This window comes from Corythoichthys intestinalis, chromosome 10 (assembly GCF_030265065.1).
Source record: "Corythoichthys intestinalis isolate RoL2023-P3 chromosome 10, ASM3026506v1, whole genome shotgun sequence".
Classification (NCBI taxonomy): Eukaryota; Metazoa; Chordata; class Actinopteri; order Syngnathiformes; family Syngnathidae; genus Corythoichthys; species Corythoichthys intestinalis.
Window position 1 is genome coordinate 9,310,046 of NC_080404.1, and position 20,278 is coordinate 9,330,323.

A 20,278-nucleotide genomic window follows, 5' to 3' on the forward strand; every position below is an offset into this window, starting at 1 on the left:
TTGATAAGGGCACTTGCTCAGTTAAGCGTGCAAGGGCCAGTGATTGAGCACCACCTGGCGTTTATGTGTGCACGCCAGTGTGACTACTTGTGTCTCAAATTGTCATCTGCCTCTTGGGACACACCTATCGTGAACATAGCAAAATCACAAAAAGCATTGAGGGAACAAAAATACCTGTTGTAACTTGTGGTCTTTAGCTTCTTGGACAAAAAGTACTGATGCATTGAACAATCAAATAAATCAATTCAGGAAAAATATAGTGCAAAAGTATGCATTTCAGGTTCAACCAATGTTCAAACATCAGTTGGTTGTTATCAATGTAACTTTAAAAACTCACTTGACAGCAATCAGCATGGAGAACGTGTCCCTCAGTGACAGTTCATCATGCGTCTGCAAAATTAGCAATTACTTAGACGTTGAAAATCATCCAACTGATCCTGATTAGTAATCGCATGATAATCACATTTTAGAAGCAGGTGGTGTCTTCTGCTCCGCTCCTTGAGAGTCGAACCCATCAAACGGGCACATCCTTGGGGACCAGCTGCCAAAATTGGGCCCTTCCCAGCTTTGGCAAGGTAGCAAAAGCGTGTCTGCATGGGGGCATCCACTTCCTGCCAGGCACTGATGGCGTGTGTGGTCACCACTTGAAGAAAATGGAGCAACCAGCTAAGGTGCAGTTGTCTTAATAATAAAGGTTTTTTTTCCAACAAGTATGAGAAACTTTCTCTGCAGATAATCATTATGCAGATCCCTGTGTATTTTTATTTACAGTTGAATGAAAAAGTATCTGAACCTTTTTGGAATCTCTCTTATTTCTGCATGTAATCACCATCAAATGTGATCTGATCTTATATATAAAATCACACAGAGGAAAAAAAAAACAGTGTCTGCTTTAACTAAAACCACCCAAACATTTACAGCTTTTCATATTTTAATGAGGATAGTATGCCCACAATGACAGAAGTGGGAAAAATAAGTAAGTGAACCATCACATTTAATTATTTGTTGTCCCCACTTTGGCAGCAATAATTTCAACCAGACGCTTCCTCTGGATGCAGATGAGTCTGGCACATCAATTAGGACTAATCTTGGCCTATTCTTCTCTACAAAACTACTGTAGTTCAGTCAGGTTTCTGGGATATCTGTCATGAATCGCTGTTTTTAGAGTTATGCAACAGCATATCAATGGGGTGCAAGTCTGGACGTTGACTTGGCCACTCCATAACGTGTATTTTGTTCCTGTGAAACCATTCTGAAGTTGATTTACATATGTTTTGGAATATTGTCCTGTTGCAGCATCCATCCTCTTTTTAGCTTCGACTGTCTGACAGACGGCCTCAGGTTTTCCTGCAAACATACTAGTACTGTTGAATCTTTGAATTCATTCTTCCATTAATAATTGCATGTTGTCCAGGCCCCGAGGCAGCGAAACAGCCCCAAATCATGATGCGCCCTCCACCATGCTTAACGCTGGGGATGAGGTGTTGATGATGAAGAGAGTTGTTCCACCCCCCCCCCCCCCCACCGCACATGACGTTGTGTGTTAATCCCAAACAATTTGACTTGTTTCATTAGTCCACAAAATATTTTGGCATAACTTCTATGGAGTGTCCACGTGCCTTTTAGCGAACATTAAATGAGCAACAATGATTTTTTTAGACAGCAGTGGCTTCCTCCGTGGAGTCCTCCCATGAACACTATTCTTGGCCATAGTTTTACATATAGTTGATGTGTGCACAGAGATATTGGGCTGTGCCAGTGATTTCTGTAACTCTTTAGAAGACACGCTAGGGTTCTTTTTGAGCTCTCTGAGTATTCTGCGCTGCACTCGTGGCATCATCTTTGGTGGACGGCCACTCCTTGGGTGAGAAGCAACAGTGCCAAACTCTCTCCATTTGTAGAAAACTTCTCTGACAGTCGATTGATAAACATCCAGACTTTTAGAGATGATTTCGTATCCTTTCCCAGTTTTATACAAATCAACAATCGTTGATCACAGGTCTTCAGACAGCTCTTTTGAGCGAGACATAATGCACATCAGACAATGCTTGTCATCAAGGCAATTATTACTAAGTGTGTGTTTTATAGTGGGCAGGGCAGCTTTAAACCACTCATCAGTAATTAGGCACACACCTGACTTCAATTGATTAGTATAAATTGGTTTCAATTGCTCTTTAAGTCTCCTTAGGCAGAGGGTTCACTTATCCCCCCTTCTGTCATTGTTTGCATGCTATTCACATTAAAATATGAAAACCTATAAATGTTTGGGTGGCCTTAGTTAAAGCAGACACTGTATTTTCATCTGTGTGATTTTGACAAAGATCAGATCACATTTGATGGTGATTTTATGAAGAAATGTGAGGAATTCCTAAAGGTTCAGATACTTATTCATACCACTGTATTCTGCTATGCAGTTACACTCCTGCACACACTTTGCCATCTCTCAGGGGTTTGCTGTCACTTCAAAATCCAATACAGGGGATGAGGGGGATGTACTTTATGATCCTCAGTGTAAAATTAAAAAAAAAAAAAAAAAAGTGTTATTCCTCATCAGCAGGATGCTGCAAGCAAGGTGACATCGAGTGATAGCTTCCCACGTCGATTTCGCCATCAGAGAAGTGCCACTCGAGAGGGACGGAAATTTCAGCTGTCCGGCTATTCCAATACCGGATATGGTCACCATGGAGACTGTGCCCACGGTTCAAAGATCCCTTCCATCAGGAGGCATCTAAAGCCTGTTTTGCAGTCACCCTCTCATGAATCGCTCACCTCACAAGTGCCATTAACGGTACCTTTACCTTTTCATGTTAGATGGTATAGTATGCTTTGTAATTGAGCAGGGAAGCATGCTGATAGAGGAAAATAGCTGCTTTCTCATTGTCATTGGCTTAATATTGACTGTCAATGTGATTTACCCTTTATAGAGCAAGTCACAATTTTGGTAATTAGATGGGGCTTTGCAAAGCAAAGGCACAGATAGTAAAATTCCTTTTTTTGTTTTTTTGTTTTTAAATGGCGTTTTTCGGCGCGCCACACAGCCCAAACTGTTCGATCGATATAAAAATGACCGGAATTTTCGTGCGATGCAGGAAATTTTTTGACCCCCCAAATTTTCCGTTCGCAGGTTTAAAAAAAAAAAAAAAATCCTAAATGTATCTAGTCCTACAATTTTTGCCCAGATTGCAGAAATTACACATTAAAAATTGTAGGCAGGTAAGAAGCATAAAAGTTGTGTACAAAACTTCAAACCATTCATTTCTAATGGGATGCCATTAAGGGCCATGTACATCATTCAATTAATTTCTAATGGCAAACATTTCCCCTTCATTTTCAATAGCATGAAAACATAGGTGGTTGTGATTTTTGACCATTACAGCCCATTGACATTCATCTGGGGCCGATAAAAGTCAATGCCATTGACAGCCATACATGTCAAAATTTCCCATTCATTTTCAATTGTAGAAAAACCTGTGTCATTGTGATTTTTGACCAAAAACTTACCATTAAAGCCCATTGGCATTCAACTGGTACCCAAGTAAGTCGATGCCATTGACAGCTATGCATCCCTGAAATGTCCCCAAATAAACTGGAAATGCCTGATATCAACAAGTTGTGTCCCTGAAATTTCCTCAAATCATATTGATGGATCTGTAGCTACCACAGCAAAGCCCCATCGTTATTTCTCCAGAAATTGCAGTTTCTAGTTAATGGTAGCTTTCCATGTAATGCAAAAGCAACTGTATTTGTTATTCCTTTTTTTTTTTTTTTTTTGGAACAGCGTTTCTTCGGTGCGCAGCACAGTCCAAAACGTTTGGCCTATCGACACCATTCAACTACTGAAAGCACCGGAATTGTCGTGCGGCGCAGTGAATCCTTCGAATGACTCCGGAAACATTACTGTTCACGTCAAAGCGCGTTTTTTTTTTTTTAAGGGAAAAAAAAAAAAAATCAAAATGTATCTAGTCCTACAATTTTTTATCCATTTGACATAAATCATACATCAAAAAATTTCAGGAAGGTAAGGGGCATAAAAGTTTCATACAGAATAGGCCAAAAACCTGTGGTTCTCCAAAAATTTGCCCCCCCCCAAAAAAAGAATTCCCATTCATTTCTAATGGGATGTCATTTCCATGTACTTCGTACCATTCATTGCTAATGGCCAAAATTTCCCCTTAATTTTCAATGGCAGAAAAACATGCGTAGTTGTAATTTTAGACCGAAAACTTACCATTACAGCCAATTGACATTAGACTGGCACACAAGTAAGTCCATGCCATTGACAGCCATGCACGTCCATGCCATTAAAACCAATGTGCGTCCATGCTATTGACAGCCATGTGGTTTATGTCTATGTCATTGACAGCCATATACAGGGGTTGGACCTCGAACACAACAATTTGGCATCATAATCATTGAACATAAATATTAAAGTATGGCATGAGGAACATTCTAATGAAGTTGAACAACTCGTATGGCTGGCACAATCCCCAGACCTCAACAATATTGAGCATTTATGGTCACTTTTAGAGATTCATTGAAGACATCGATTTCCACCACCATCGTCTCTAAAATAGTTAGTGGGTGTTCTCAATGAAGAATGGCTTAAAATTCCTTTTGAAACTATTTACAAGTTGTATGAATCAATACCTCAGAGAACTGAGGCTGTAATTGCCCCCAAAGGCGGACCTACACCATATTAAATTAGTTTTTGTTGGTTTTTTAAGCCTTAAAAAATGGAATGGACACCTTAAAATTTAAGGTGTTTCCATTATTTTGTCCAAACCCTGTATGTCGATTCTGTTGATGCCAATGTACTTGGATTCCATTGACGGCAATGTATTTCCATGCCATTGACAGCCATATGTGTTGATTCTATTGATGCCAATGTACCGGTACTTGGATTCCATTGACGGCCATGTACGTCGAAATAACCCTATATCAACACGAAGTGACCTGATATCAGCAGGACGTAAGTCTAAGGGGTTTAGCTGTGAAAGCAAAGCTACTATCGCAATTTCTCCAGAAATTAAATTTTCTAGTTCTAAGCTGTGCACAGACTACTTTTCTTTGTGTCAAAGTGTCATTTTGTCAGTGTTGTCCCATGAAAAGATATACTGAAATATCTGCAGAAATGCTAGGGGTGTACTCACTTTTGTGATACACTGTATGCTGTTTTGATTTTAGAGTTATTTCAGGTTAAAAAAAAGTTCACCAGCATATGATGAGTGAGCAGTATGAAAGCTAACTAAGTATCACTTCAGTACTGGAAGCTCACAATAAATGATTTACTGAAATCTAATTCATTCAAGTTATTTTGAGTACTGTAAATTCATAATAAACAATTTATTATAATCCATTTATTAAGGTTGATTTGAGTCCTTAAAACTTGAAATCATTAAGTAAATCACATTTAATTAATTTAAATAACATAAAATACATCTTCTGAGGAAGCAAGTTTGCATTTTTTTGAAAAAATGAAGTCAACTTGTCATATTTTACAGTGTAAACATCCAGTCCATTTTGAGTGGCCCAGTCTCACGCCATCAATGGCACCAAACGAATTTGATAAATGCTCTATAAAGGGTTAATTATTCTTAATATGCTTGTCTGTTTAGTTGCAGATTAAAGTATCTGGCCAAAGGGATGGTCTGGGTATAAGCATAGCTGGTGGGAAAGGTTCTCTGCCTTACAAAGATCAAGATGAGGTTGGTACATAACAAACTCAAGCAGTTTAATTTCCTGCAACATATTTTGTTTTTTTTTTTCTCCCCATCCCCACCCCCAATCCCCACTCATCCAATCATGTCGAAATAACAACAAAATAACAAGGCGCCTTTGGTGACTCAAGTTTACCTAGGGGGGGAAAAAAAAAAAAAAAAAAAAAAAAAAAAAAAAAATCAATTTCTGTAAAAGCAGCAGGCAAGATTGATCAAAGCAGTCACTCAAGTATGCTTGTTCCCTTGCAGGGTATTTTTATTTCCAGAGTCACAAAAGGGGGGCCCTCGGAAAAAGCAGGGGTCCATGTTGGAGACAGATTGCTGGAGGTAATATTTCTTTTGCTTCCTAATCCTCCTCGTTGTTGCTGCTTGTTGTCCCATGTGCGTTTTGACTTCTTCATTCATAACTTTATATTCTATATCCATCTAAAGATAGACAGCATGTCTGTACCTAGAGACAAATGCTGATTTAGTTCCCATTATTGAACAACAGGGGGCACTGAAACACAAAAGAATAAATAAATGAGATTATTTCCCTGACAAAAACATGGAAGATCTATGCACACCAACACTTTGGTCTCTCAAATCAAAGTGCTCGTGTGCCTGCGTTGGAAATAAAATTGATAACATCTTAGGAGAGAGCAAGGCTCCCTTTTCTCACATTTTTCACTCTTTCATGAATATCTTCTAATGAGCACATCTTTTACATTCATTTATTCCAGGGAAACGTAATATCTAGGCTTGTATTTGACATGCTTTCCATTAAAAAAAAAAAAAAAAAAAAGAACAAAAAAAAAAAAAAAAAAAAAAAAAACTTCTTTTAAGTGATATATTGATATGAATCAAAGACAGCCTGAAACTTTGTGACAAACATCCTCAATACGGGGCTGGTTGTCATTTAATTTAAAGGGATTTTTGTTTAACATTATGACAATTTCTAAATGAAATTTAAGTGTGCACATAATGAATTATCTTAATATTACATATCCATACATTATACATTTTCTATTCACTGTCAAAAGCACAATTATGGCAGCAATAGGATGTGCCCACCCCAGATATACACTGCTGGCCAAAAGTATTGGCACCCCTGCAATTCTGTCAGATAATGCTCAATTTCTCCCAGAAAAAGATTGCAATTACAAATGCTTTTGTACTAATATCTTCATTGATTTTGCTTGCAATAGTAATAATGATAATAATAATAATAAAAAAAACCACACAAAAGAGAAAGGAATTAAAAAAAAAAATCTCTATCATTTTACACAAAACTCACAAAAATGGGCCGGACAAAAGTATTGGCACCTTTTGAAAAATCATGATGCTTCTCTAATTTGTGTAATTAACAGCACCTGTTACTTACCTGTGGCACATAACAGGTGGTGGCAATAACTAAGTCACCCTTGCAGCCAGTTAAAATGGATTAAAGTTGACTCAACCTATATCCTGTGTCCTTGTGTGTACTACATTGAACATGGAGAAAAGAAAGAAGACCAAAGAACTGTCTTAGGACTTGAGAAGCACAAATGTGAGGAAGCATGGGCGATCTCAAGGCTATAAGTCCATCTCCAAAGACCTGAATGTTCCTGTGTCTACCGTGCGCAGTGTCATCAAGTGTAAATCCCATGGCACTGTAGCCAACCTCCCTGGATGTGGACGAAAGATTGTGTGGATGGTGGATAAAGAACCTCGACTAACATCTAAACAAGTTCAAGCTGTCCTTCAGTCCGAGGGTACAACTGTGCCAACACGTACTATCCGTCGGCGTCTGAATGAAAAGGGACTCTATGGTAGGATACCCAGGAAGACCCACTTCTGACTCAGAGACATAAAAAAAGCCAGGCTGCAGTTTGCCAAAATTTACCCGAGAAAGCCAAACAGTCCCCACAGTCAAGCATGGCAAAGGTTCCCTGATGTTTTGGGGTTGTTTTGCTCCCTCTGGCTCTGGACTGCTTGACCGTGTGCATGGCATTATGAAGTCTGAAGATTACTAACAAATTTTGCAGCATAATGTAGAGCCCAGTGTTTGAAATCTGAGTCTCCCCCAGAGGTCATGGGTCTTCCAGCAGACAATGACACAAAACACACTTCAAAAAGCACTAGAGAAGGGTTTGAGAGAAAGCACTGGAGACTTTTTAATTGGCCAGCAATGACTCCAGACCTGAATCCCATATCTCACCTGTGGAGCGATCTGAAAATGGCAGTTTGGAGAAGGCACCCTTCAAATCTCAGAGACATGGAGCAGTTGGCCAAAGAAGAAGGGTAAAAAAATTCCAGCAGAGCATTGTAAGAAACTCAGTGATGGATACCGGAAGCGGTTGTTCGCAGTTATTTTGTCTAAATGTTGTGGTTCCAAGTATTAGGCTGAAGATGCCAATACATTTGTCCGGCCCATTATTGGAGTTTTGTGTAAAATGATAATGATTTATTAATTAATTTCATTCTCTTTTGTGTTTTTTTTTCATTGCAAAAAAATAAATGAAGATATTACTACCAAAGCATTGGTAATTGTAATCATTTTCTGGGAGAAAGCACTATCTGACAGAATTGCTGGGGTGCCATTACTTTAGCCCAGCAGTGTATGAGGTTGGTGTGCTTACTACCAGCGGTGAAGAAGTACTTACTTTTTTTTTTTCCTTAATAAAAGTAGATACAGGTACAAAAAAATCATAAGTAAAAGTACAAGTATCTAAGAAAAAAATACTCAAGTAAAAGTACAAAAATACTTGCTTTGAAATTTACAAGTAAAAAGTTAATTTCCCCCGATGCAAAAATGTAATGTACGTTTATATATATTCTAATAAATACGCATATACATACATCAGTGGTGTTACCAGGATGCCAGGTGTGGGTGGGCATTAGTCTTACCTGGGGGGGGGGCAAAAAAAACAAAAAAAACAAAAAAAAGCTACAATGCTCAAGTAGGTCAAAATCCAGCGTAGGGCTACTTCACCTTAAAACATGTTTTGTTTTCTCCTTGAGATAACTGTTGTTGTGATTTGGTCTAAACAAATAAAAGCTGATTTGATTTTATTGGACTTAGAACACATCCATAACTGAACAGTATGGACATGCAGGTGACAATGTTTTTTTTTAGGTTTAGGTCTATTGTGGTTCCTCGATTTTATTATTATTATTATTATTATAGTTATTCTTTGTTCCGCAGTCCATTTGAGCTCAATTTGACCCCCTTAGAATGCTTCAAAATGCACCAAAATCGGCAGGCAGGTCAAGACAGCTGCAATCTTTGATACCGTGTAAAGTCAAATTACAAATACACTATGTAGCGCCCCCTAGCAGTCAATCTTTGTCCCCTCGACGCTTTGAGCCCTACTTCGACCCCCTCAGAATGCTTCAAAACTCACCAAACTCAATAGCCAGGAGAACACTGGTGAAAACTGCTAAAATGTAAAAAAAATAAAATGAAATATGCGTAAATGTGTGTAGCGCCCCTTAGGAACAAAACCAAATTTCATTTCTTTTTTTTTTTTTTTTTTTTTTTAGGTGAAAGAGGAGGTAACAACGCAAAGGTTAAAACTGAGAACACATCAGTACTTTATGAATGGGATACCATACGCGGTACCCAGACTGCCGTTAGTACTACGTCCAGTTTTCTTTGGGTGGGCAGAGCGTGTCTGTGGGTGGGAATTGCCCACCCCTGCCCCTCCCTGGTAACGCCCCTGACATACATACAGAGATCTGAGTCTACTAGTTTATTCAAAGGAAGAACCAGAAAATTCATTAACTCCTCAGTTTTATTTTAAAACTGTAAAGAATAGAAAAAACAAGCAATAAAATTGACTGCAAATAAAAAGATTCTTGACAGCTCAAAAATTCCAAAACTTTGCTTAATGGCGGATTGCAAGCAACTAACAGGTGCATACAGCCATGATGATTGTAATTATGATGATGTTTAATATTATTGACCACAACTAATACACTGCTTTGGCTGCAACACATGCTATCTGGTGCTAGCCTGTTGCTAATCAGTACATGTAGGGTGGCACAATTATCTTAACGCATAAATGCAAGTGTTGCAAGTTTTTTGTTCGTTTGTTTATAAGTGGAAAACTCTGTTTGGCAAAGGAAGACAAATTTATGTGCCTCATAACAACACTTACTGTATGTCGATGGACATATAGCGAGACTGTGCGTTCTACTTTGATGATGGGAGGCTAGACTTATGCTCCACCTTTGTTAATATTTTTCTAATAATTTTATAAATTGTGATTTACTGACCTATTTTGCATTAATCGTTTTAGATAAAACAACAAATGGAATCATGTTGTCCAAATGTTTTATTGCGATCAATATCTGTCATAGAAAAGAATGAGATACTATTTTTGTTTATAAGTACACACAGCATTTCCTTGTAACAACAAAATCCTTGTCAGCCCTTCTGCATTCGGCAACTGTAATATTATTTGTAAATTCACCTCATTTTGGTCACTCAAGTGGCTGGCGTATCAAACTACACCTAATGTCAACAGAGGGTGACAGGTTGTTATAATTTTGTCCACGAATGATCACCGAGGTGATAAGAACAAACATACAATCTCTCAGGTAGATCCTCAGGTTTATAGCACATCCTTAATTTATTGTCTGCAGCTGGTTTCGATTTAAGGTATATGTCAAAGTAGATCCACACTGGCGCTTTGAAGCTGGACGCTGTTCAAAACATTCCACTTCCAACCATATATACGCGCTTCCAGGAGTTGACACACAAAACAGAAAGTCTCAGACTTTCATCTACGTCATGCCATTTTTGGAGATTCCGTGGGTTCGTCTGTGTTTGATTTTCCAGTTTTAACTTTGTCAACACACTGCTTACTTCAACCGCACTTCATGTTGTTCTGTCTAAACTGGAAGTTTGGAGCAGAAACTAGTAAAGATGGTGCCGCCTATGTTTCGGTCAGGAAACTTGCCAATAGGTGAAATAAAAAAATAAAATAAAATAAAAAATTGTTACCTTAATTACGTTTTAAAAAAAAAATAAAAAATCAGATGAAAAGTAACGTAAGTCACTCTGCTGAGTAATTAATTACTCTTGCAATGAGGTGAGTTACTAACTCAATTACGTTTTGGGAGAAGTAATTTGTAACTGTACCTAATTACTTTTTAAAAGTAAGATTAACAACACCACTAGAATATGACTGGGACTAATAAGTATTATCGTCCAAAAGACTAAAACTAACACGAAAATTAAAAGGGCTGCCAATAACAATGAATGAATAATTACATTTAGCAACACTGCCCTCTAATTGTCGAGTCACAGTGTGATAACCAAGCCATGGGATAACAAACCCTGCTATCCATTATTGTAAGATCCATATATATTTATGGTTAACATAAGGCTTGACTTATAAAAGTTTCATGTCACCCTCCAGGTCAATAGCCTCAGCATGCAAGGAGCGACCCACCTGGAAGCCGTCAGAGCCCTGAGGAATGCAGGGAGTCGCATTCGAATGAAAGTACTGCGTGAAGGATCGCAGGTCAGCTGGTCAGACGAGACTCAGGACGCCAAAAATCCTGTGACCCTGCGACCTTGCGGCTACGATGATGCCATTGGCCAGAAGGCCATGCAGAAGTCAGAAGACAAGGAAAACTGCTTGTCCAAGAAGAAGGGTGTGGTGTGCAACGGAAATGGCATTGTGGGTAGAGAAAAAACACTGTCCATTTCAAATTGTTTATCATTTCTCAGGATGTCTTATAAAAATGGCACAATTCCATTCTTCTCCATGTTTATTTTCAGACTGATTTGAAGAGGTCTCAGTTGGAGGCAGAGGATTTGACCAAAAGAAATGATTCAGTGAATGTGAATAAACACACAATAACAGTAAGATATTTTTTTCATACGCTATATATATATGTTGGTCAGTAATTGGCAATTTCACACTTGGTTGGCGAGCCCACATATTTGTAAACATTACAAGCGATTTAAAAGTCACTTTCCCATTACATGTCTCCCTGCATTTTAATATTGGTGATTGTCATGTAAGCGCAAAGAGAGGTTGCACAAGTAACTGTTGTTGATATAGAAGCTTTTGATGGGGTGCTACTTTTGCATGTGCAGGTTCCTTAACACGTGTACCGTATTGGCCTGAATATAAGACGGCCCTGATCATAAGACGACCCCCTCTTTTTCAAGACTCGTATGAAAAAAGACTTTTTGAACACCAAATTAATTTTTATACAGAAAATAATTACAGTACATCTGAAACAAATGATTATAACAATATATTAGAGAGAAAAAGCATGTTATTTTGCCTCATTCAAATCTTAATATCTGAACATTCAAATATGTAAATTAAAGTGCAATCACATTCATAAATGAATGGCTTCTGGTTTTTGAAATGTAAATAAACCAATCTATTGTGATAAAACAACAAAATTGCATTAACTGCATTAACCATCAAAGTGAAGTCTAACTATAACTGTAGTCTTAAAACAAATCTGAATAAGGAAAAACATTGCAGTAAAATAATGCAAACTGGTTAACCTTCATGCTGCATTGTCTACATTTTTTGTAAATTTTGGAATTTCTCATCTTAAATCAAAGACAAAGCATATTAAAAAAAACACCAGAGAGCTGCCATTTCCAGGGGGTGTCTAAAATGTCCTGAATTTCAAAATGCCACCTGCTGAGCTTTCTAAGGCATTGCAGCAATGAGATTTTACTTTTGATACTGAAACATAGCATTTTTACATTTTTTGTAGCATAGACACCCATTATAATTCCAATTTTTGAATGCATTGTAAACCTAATGTGCAAAAATGCATTTCCTGCAATTACCACATCAATTGCTTTATTTACACTTGTTCAGACGTATGCATGCCAATTTTTTGGGTTGAGAGCATTTACACCCCTTCACCATTAGGTAACGCCAGAGGCTCGCAAATGATTTTGCCTTTTTGCAGCCGGCCGCAAAATTTTGCATCTTTGTTCAACAATTCCGGTCGGGATTTTAGTAGGGCTTGGTGGGGACCTCCAGAAATGACTGGCCGAGTTCTTTTTCGAAAAATAAAGTGTTAGTTTGAATTTTGCACGTCTACGCAATACGCATGCGTGTGAGCGTCTTTAGTTCAAACGGATGTTCTGCATAGAGATTGGCTCAGATTTCAAATTCAAAGGTTACGTTTTGAGTTACGTTTTTGAATCTCAACTATGATTGGTCCGCCTCGTGTTTGAATTTATTAGCCCGCGATTGGTCATGCTCCGATTGGTAGAAAGAGGAGGTGCTCCTCTTCTTACACAGCGTCATCCTAGTGAGCGTCAGGATGACAGGAGTCATAATAGTCGGGTCGGATCCATCGGGCAGCGCCGATCATACTTATGGAACTCGGAAAACAAAAAAGTGATATGCCATCCAACCAACGAAGTGGCTGGACATTACGTCCCTGCGCGAATCCCCACGCCTGGCCCCACGTTGTATGGAGTATAATGCCAGATGAGCAGTCGGGAGACGGCGTTTGCGTTGTTTGTGAACCAGGAGATCGTCGCGAAAATAGTCGCAATGACCAACATCCAAGGGCTCCGATCGCTCAAGAACTGGTCTCCCCTCACGCCTTAAGACCTGCGCGCGTATATCGGACTGCTTATCCTGGCTGGAATGTACCGCTCCAGGCATGAAACGACGAGCAGCTTGTGGGGCGTCAAGACCGGGCGTTCGACGTTCCCCGACGCCATGGCTCATCGGGGGTTCATGGAGATCAACCGAATGCTCCGGTTCGATGATAAACTGCTCAGACGTCAGCGGTACCATGCAAGCAAACTGTCGCCGATTTAAGATTTGTGGATCAGCTGGATTTTCCGGCTGCAGGAAATGTATAACGTGGGACGTGACGCGTGCGTGGACGAACAGCTAATTGCCTTTAGAGGACGCTGCAGCTTCAAACAATCTATGCCGTCAAAGCCCGCAAAGTATGGCATTAAGATTTGGGCCCTCTGTGACGCTTGAACCTCCTACGCATCAAAGCTGGAGGTCTACACCGGCAACCCTACAGGGGGCACGCGTGAACACAACGTGGGATTGCTTGTGGTGCAGGGACGCACTGACTGATTGCTTTATATAAATTCTGTTATAAATTCTTCATAGCTGTTGTGACTTTCCTTTTCAAGGTTATAGTGTATGGATAGCTCTGACTCCAGAGAACATTTTGAGTGGTTGAAAGTAAAAAAATATTCATAAATGACTTAGTTATCACACCTCAAAACATTTACAATTATTGTAAAAATTGCATGTTTAGGGGTATTATACACAAAAATGGCCATCGCAAAAAATAGGCATGCATTAAAAAAAAAATTATTGTTATAAGTCATTGACCTTTTCAAGGCTCTAATTGTGTGATATGAAATTTTCCAATTCATGTTTCATATATATATATATATACATAAATATATATATATATATATGTATGCAGCATAGTTTGTTTTGGTTATAGCACAGTACTGCTTTTATTGTCCATAGAGGGCAAAACATACAAATAAAAAAATAAAAACTATATATGTATGGATAGCTCTGAGGCCACTGAATCATTTTGAGTGGTTGAATGTAAAAAAATATTCAGAAATGACTTAGTTATCGCACCTCAAAACATTTACAATTATTGTAAACAATTGTATGTTTAGGGCTATTATACACAAAAACGGCCATTGCCAAAAATGGGCATGGATTAAAAAAAATCTGTTGTTATAACTCTTCGACCTTTTCAAGGCTCTAATTGTGTGATATGAAATTTTCCAATTTAATTTTCTTTTATAAATATATATCCAACATAGTTAGTTTTGGTCGTAGCACAGTACTGCCTTTATTGTCTACAGAGGGCAAAAATACTGTACAAATAAAAGAATAAAAACTATATATGTAGGGATAGCTCTGAAGCCACTGAATCATTTTGAGGGGTTGAATGTAAAAAAATATTCAGAAATGACTTAGTTATCGCACCTCAAAACATTTACAATTGTTGTAAACAATTGTATGTTTAGGGGTATTATACACAAAAACGGCCATTGCCAAAAATGGGCATGGATAAAAAAAATTCTGTTGTTATAACTCTTTGACCTTTTCAAGGCTCTAATAGTGTGATATGAAATTTTCCAGTTCAATTTTGTTTTATACATATATATCCAACATAGTTAGTTTTGGTCGTAGCACAGTACTGCTTTTATTGTCAATAGAGGGCAAAAAAGTACAAATAAAAAATAAAAACTATATGTGAATAGATAGCTCTGATGCCACTGAACATTTTGAGTGATTGAAAGTAAAAAAATATTCAGAAATAACTTACTTATCACACTTAAAAAACGTTTACAATTTTTGTAAAAATTTGTATGATGCGTAATATATTTTTTTTGCTAACACAAGGTTAAACTAGTAGCTGAGATCTGTCATGATAAAACATCGCTTCAGTGATGTCTGGCGCCATCTAGCGTCGTGAATGGGGAGAGTAGCTTAGATCTGTCATAACAGAACATCGCTTCAATGATATCTGGCATCATCCAGCATCGTGAATGGGTATAACGTCTAGACTGCAAATATAAAACGACACCCTCCTTTTTCAATCTTATTTCAATGCAAAAAACATCGTCTTATATTCGGCCCAATACGGTATTTCCTTTTACGGTATCTTACCATAGATTTCACACAATAGAGTGCACCTGAGGAGAATCTGCAACACCAAAATTGAATAAAATTCAAGGAATAATAGACATGTAAGCAGTGGCGTGCACAGACAATTTGGGGGGCAGGTGCTCAGAGGAGAAAAAAAGGGACACCTTTTGCAGTGTATACAACTGCCTTGTTAGAACAATATAAATTGGTAAAAGAAAGAAAAAAACACTGCAGATGTATAACACAGGCATGAAAATCTATCACCTTTCGGCGAAATTTGCCGTTTTGAAGTAAAAAAGGGTGACCTACGTAATTTTGTGTAGATCCGAGGAGAAAATTTTTAACAACTCCTATCTCACCCCCTTACGGTCGCCCACCTCTTTGTCTGCACCAGATTGGTAAAGCCGGTCATATTGTAGGGGACAGCAGCCCCTTAGGGATGCCAGTAACACCATGCTCTCTATTGAGCGTAAGCTTGCTCAAAACTGGATTTCACTGATGTTATAAATGACTTTGCTGTCAAAAAATCTAGGTGCATCACTGTTTGAGGACTTGATAACCCCAGGGATGTGGAGGGGGCAGGCACAGGATGTTTAGTTTTACTGTTTTGTTGCTTTGTAGGCAGGCATAGCACTCTCATTTGTATAGTATTGTAGCCTACATGGGACAGTCGATGGAAATTGTTTATTTTGTGTCACATCACATTACTATGGGGCACCGTTTGTAAAGCAGCACATGCTGAAAATTACGACAACATCTTCTCACATTTAGCGCCATACAGTGTTTAAAATGATATGAAATTTTTAGGGTGACTTTTTTTTTGCACATTTACAACATTACCGTAATTTCCCGAATATAAGGCGCACCCGTGTATAATGCGCACCCCAAATTTACTTGTAAGATCTAGGGGAGATTATTGTACCCATTTATAATGCGCACCCTAATTTTAGCACCAATAAATAGAAGAATACAAGAAAACAGAGCTCGTGTACAGATACAGAAATGTCATTTTACTGAATGGTGAAACACAGCACAAGCATAGCATATTGGTAGTTCAAAACATTACCATAAACTGACAATATTTACGGTAATAATATGATTTGACAACTTCTCCAACTTACCAGAAATCTAGGAGAAAACAAAACAGATGTGACTTTTCTTATAAAGGCTGCTGTATAACATGCTCGTTTCATCATGATGAATAAATATTTCTTCCATGGATTGATACGGTAAAATGAAAGTGAGAACATAAGTCGGAAATCCGAGAGAGCTCATCGCTGTCGACACGACAGTAACAATAGGAACTATTGTTATCTGGGTTTGAGTTTCCCAAGGGACAGATATAGATGACGGACACACACAGGAAGTCTGTGTTGTTACGTTTGTTATGGTCCGAGTTGCGGAGCTGCAATAAACGTTGACTCAAATGAGTTCAAGAAACTAAATTCTGTGCTTTATGAAGAGTGAAAGAAGCAGAATTTAACACAGACGAAATCATTTGGCCGATCAGAGTGATGTATTACCGAACCAAAATGGTGACGTCACGTACCGTAATTGTCGGCAACGGATCGCCGCATACGTTTCTTCAACACAACGTGGCTGTGTCAATAAAAAAAAAAAAAATCGGTTTATACGTATATATATATATATATATATATATATATATATATATATATATATATATATACATACACATATATATATATATATATATATATATATATATATATATATATATATATATATACATACACATATATATATATATATATATATATATATATATATATATATAATATGTATATATTTCTGTCTCCGTGCATGTACCCGTTTATAGCACGCACCCTGATTTTACAAGTTGATTTTGGGGAAACAAAATGCGCGTTATATTCGGGAAATTACGGTATTTAGCAATTTAAATATTTCTTTTTAAATAAGAAGTTTTGGACCTGATTATTTAAATCCAGAACTAAGTATTTAATTCTTAAATTTATATCCTATATCCTAAATGTTAAATCAGGAAACGGTCAAAACTAAATATTTAGCTTAATATGCAAATTCACATGACTGGAGACCGGAAGTAACAAAATAAAAGCTGGTGGAGCAGCTCAGACTGTCTGTTTACATTGCTTGAAAATAAATAAAACCTACTCAACGGTGGCAGTGTGCTCTTGGGCATGAGTCATTGTGATAATAACAATATATAGGTAAAATACATATTTCGGATAAACTATTTAAAGAGTATTTTGTGTGCTCCAGCTTTTATTTTGTTACTTCCGGTCTCCAGGCATTCCAGATATAGCATTTAGAATATAGGATATAATTTTAAAAATTAAATCAAATAAAGTTCTGGATTTAAACATTCAGGTCCAAAACTTCTTATTTAAATATGAATATTTAAGTTGCTCAATAATGTTGTAAAAGTGCAAAAAAAAGTGACTCTAAAAATTTCACATCATGTTTTAAAAACTGTGTGGCGCTAAATGTGAGAAAATGTTGTCCTAATTTTCAGCATGTACTGCTTTAAAAGCGGCGCACCATACTGTACATTACAGTCTGTTGAATTTAACTGTTTATCTTATATTAAATAATATGGAAATTTACACTGTCATTGCTTGCTAAGCGTTAAAGTACTGCTTATGTTGTCGTGAAAAGCCGGTGGCAGGCGTGGGGTGGGGGGCCCTCTAATGGTCTCTTGTCTCCGGGCCCCTGCAAGTCTGTTGACAACCCTGCTTATGACAAATGTCATTAAGTGTCATCTGCTAAATTATGTCACTAACTCCATTTGTGTCCAGCTCGGATCTTTTACATCCATTCAAAAGTAAGATAATTAGCAAGAAATGGAATCTGTCATAAGCATTCATTAATGCTCATGGCAGTGTCATGCCATAATCATGATGGTCTTATGACAGCCTGATGGCGCCACTGTCAAATGTGTTACCAAAATACCATAACTAGCAATTAATGAAAGAAATGGAGCAGTAACTGAAGAAATTATTAGCACAGAACATGAATTTTGATTGTTATTTACATCTGTAGTGTTGCAATGCATGCTAGGAGGTTGACTTTGCAGCAGCTTTAAGCCATTTTCAGCCAATTTGTTCAAAGCTTTATGGTGGTAAATTTGGTTTTAATGACAGTCTTATGATGCCGCTGTCAAATAAAGTGTTACCAGTTAATATCTATTAGTTTAAAAATACCATAATACAGCGAGAACAGCTGGGGCTTATACTCCAGTGCGGCATATCTATGAAAAATGCCGTTATCGTGTCAAATTTGATGGGTGGTGGCTTATAGTCAGGTGCGCCTTATAGTCCGAAAATTAAGGTACTGCTCCTGCTGTAATTAATGTTCGCCTTTGTGTCTGCGCTGCGTATTCACATTGACAAATGATGTGAGATACGCAGCTCACAAGAGGGCGTGTCTTTGCACGTTTGGACTAAAGAGGGCACTCTCACAGTGATTCTGGCTGTGATGCTTGGGAGGGCATTCACAAGCATTACTGATGTAATTTGCTCGGTTAAGAGGGCAAGGGCCAGTGCCTGATCACCACCTGGCGTCTATGTGTGCACGCCACTACATATAAGCCTATAAGACACAGGTGTCTACATGATATTTACTTAGAAAAATGTTATAAAGAAAGATTTGATTGATGAAAAAATATCCTTATTAACCAAATTAACATCATCAACATGCTGAGTTGTATCCTTGTCTTATATGCAGTTACAATATGGACATTTGCGGCCAATATATGAACAAATACCGTTTTCATATCAAATTTGGTGGTTGCGGGTTAAAGTCAAATTACAATAACTTAAAAAAAACCCTAAACTTAAATTTTGCTGGAGCGGTTGAACTTTTTAACGTATCTTCATGCACGACACATGTTCATTTCAAGCCTAAATCAATGAATTCCTTGCCAGATCCCGCGGATCATCCTCACACATCCCTCTACGTCTGATGAAGATGTGGAGCTCTTGCCTACAGCTCCGAGCAAAGAGGCATATCGCGACACAGGCATTCGCGAGAGTCATGTCCCTTTGGAATGTTTCGACAGTGCTTTTTATCCACCCTGAATGCATCTAGACTTGATACTGCCAAGGGAACTGTGGAAACCAAACACTGGTAAATGTTTGAAACCAATGCAGTTTTGTTTGAAATTTCAATTGCTGCTAATAGTATTCTGTGGCATTAGTCAGTTGCAAGTACAGTCATATTGGTTACTCTAGTAATACAGTGGTCAGAGGTGGGTAAGTACCCAAAAATTGTACTCAAGTAAGAGTAGTGTTACTTATAATATTACTCAAGTAAAAAGTAAAAGCAGTCATCCAAAAATGTACTCAAATACAAGTAAAAATGTATCCAGTGAAAATAAATACTCAAGTAATGAGTAACATTATGAGTAACTGCGTATTTTCTTATTTTTATTTTTTTAACAATGGTATTTTTTTTCTTTCAGCACAAACTTATCTGAACTGTTGTTATAATGATACTGTACAATAATCCATTACATAACCACATTAAGCCAAAGAAATTTAGAAAAAAAAAATGCATGAGTGCCCTGTAGTAGAGAAAATAGTTCCTAGTTTGAATAGTTCATTCATAGTTACTATTATGAAATTAAAATGATCATATCTCCGCTTTTCCGTGGTCAATCGGTGCCAAACAAAAACTGGGAGAGAAGTTTATATCCCGCCTTTGAGTCATGTTCAGGGCAGCGCTCTAGGTCAAATAAAGGTCAGATCAAGCATGCACCGGAAGGCAAGAGACACGGGTAGACTTCTTGGTGGGACTTGCAAAAGAATTGGCTCACTCTCATGTGGGCGCAAAGAAGGTGCAGAAGGAAAAATTGCTTCGGCAACAACCTCCTACACCTAGCCCCGGGAAGAGCGAAATGTCATAACACCATTTACCATTTACCATATGTCACCACATAAAAAATGTTTTGTT

The 20,278-nt window shown here is 37.8% G+C and overlaps 1 protein-coding gene across 2 annotated transcripts; it reads left to right on the forward strand.

Annotated features, from left to right (window-relative positions):
• The first annotated feature begins 474 nt into the window (after positions 1-474).
• Positions 475-19,443, forward strand: LOC130923304 (tyrosine-protein phosphatase non-receptor type 13). Of its 2 annotated transcripts, none has more exons than XM_057848915.1 (7): positions 475-671; positions 2,555-2,788; positions 5,616-5,705; positions 5,967-6,044; positions 11,105-11,368; positions 11,470-11,553; positions 19,252-19,443. In XM_057848915.1, exons 1-7 carry the CDS (start codon positions 654-656, stop codon positions 19,402-19,404), a joined length of 921 nt encoding a protein of 306 aa, XP_057704898.1. In that variant the 5' UTR covers positions 475-653; the 3' UTR covers positions 19,405-19,443. The 2 variants fall into 2 exon arrangements, with proteins under 2 accessions (XP_057704898.1, XP_057704899.1); XM_057848916.1 differs by having other exon boundaries at positions 2,558-2,788.
• The last annotated feature ends 835 nt before the right edge of the window (positions 19,444-20,278 follow it).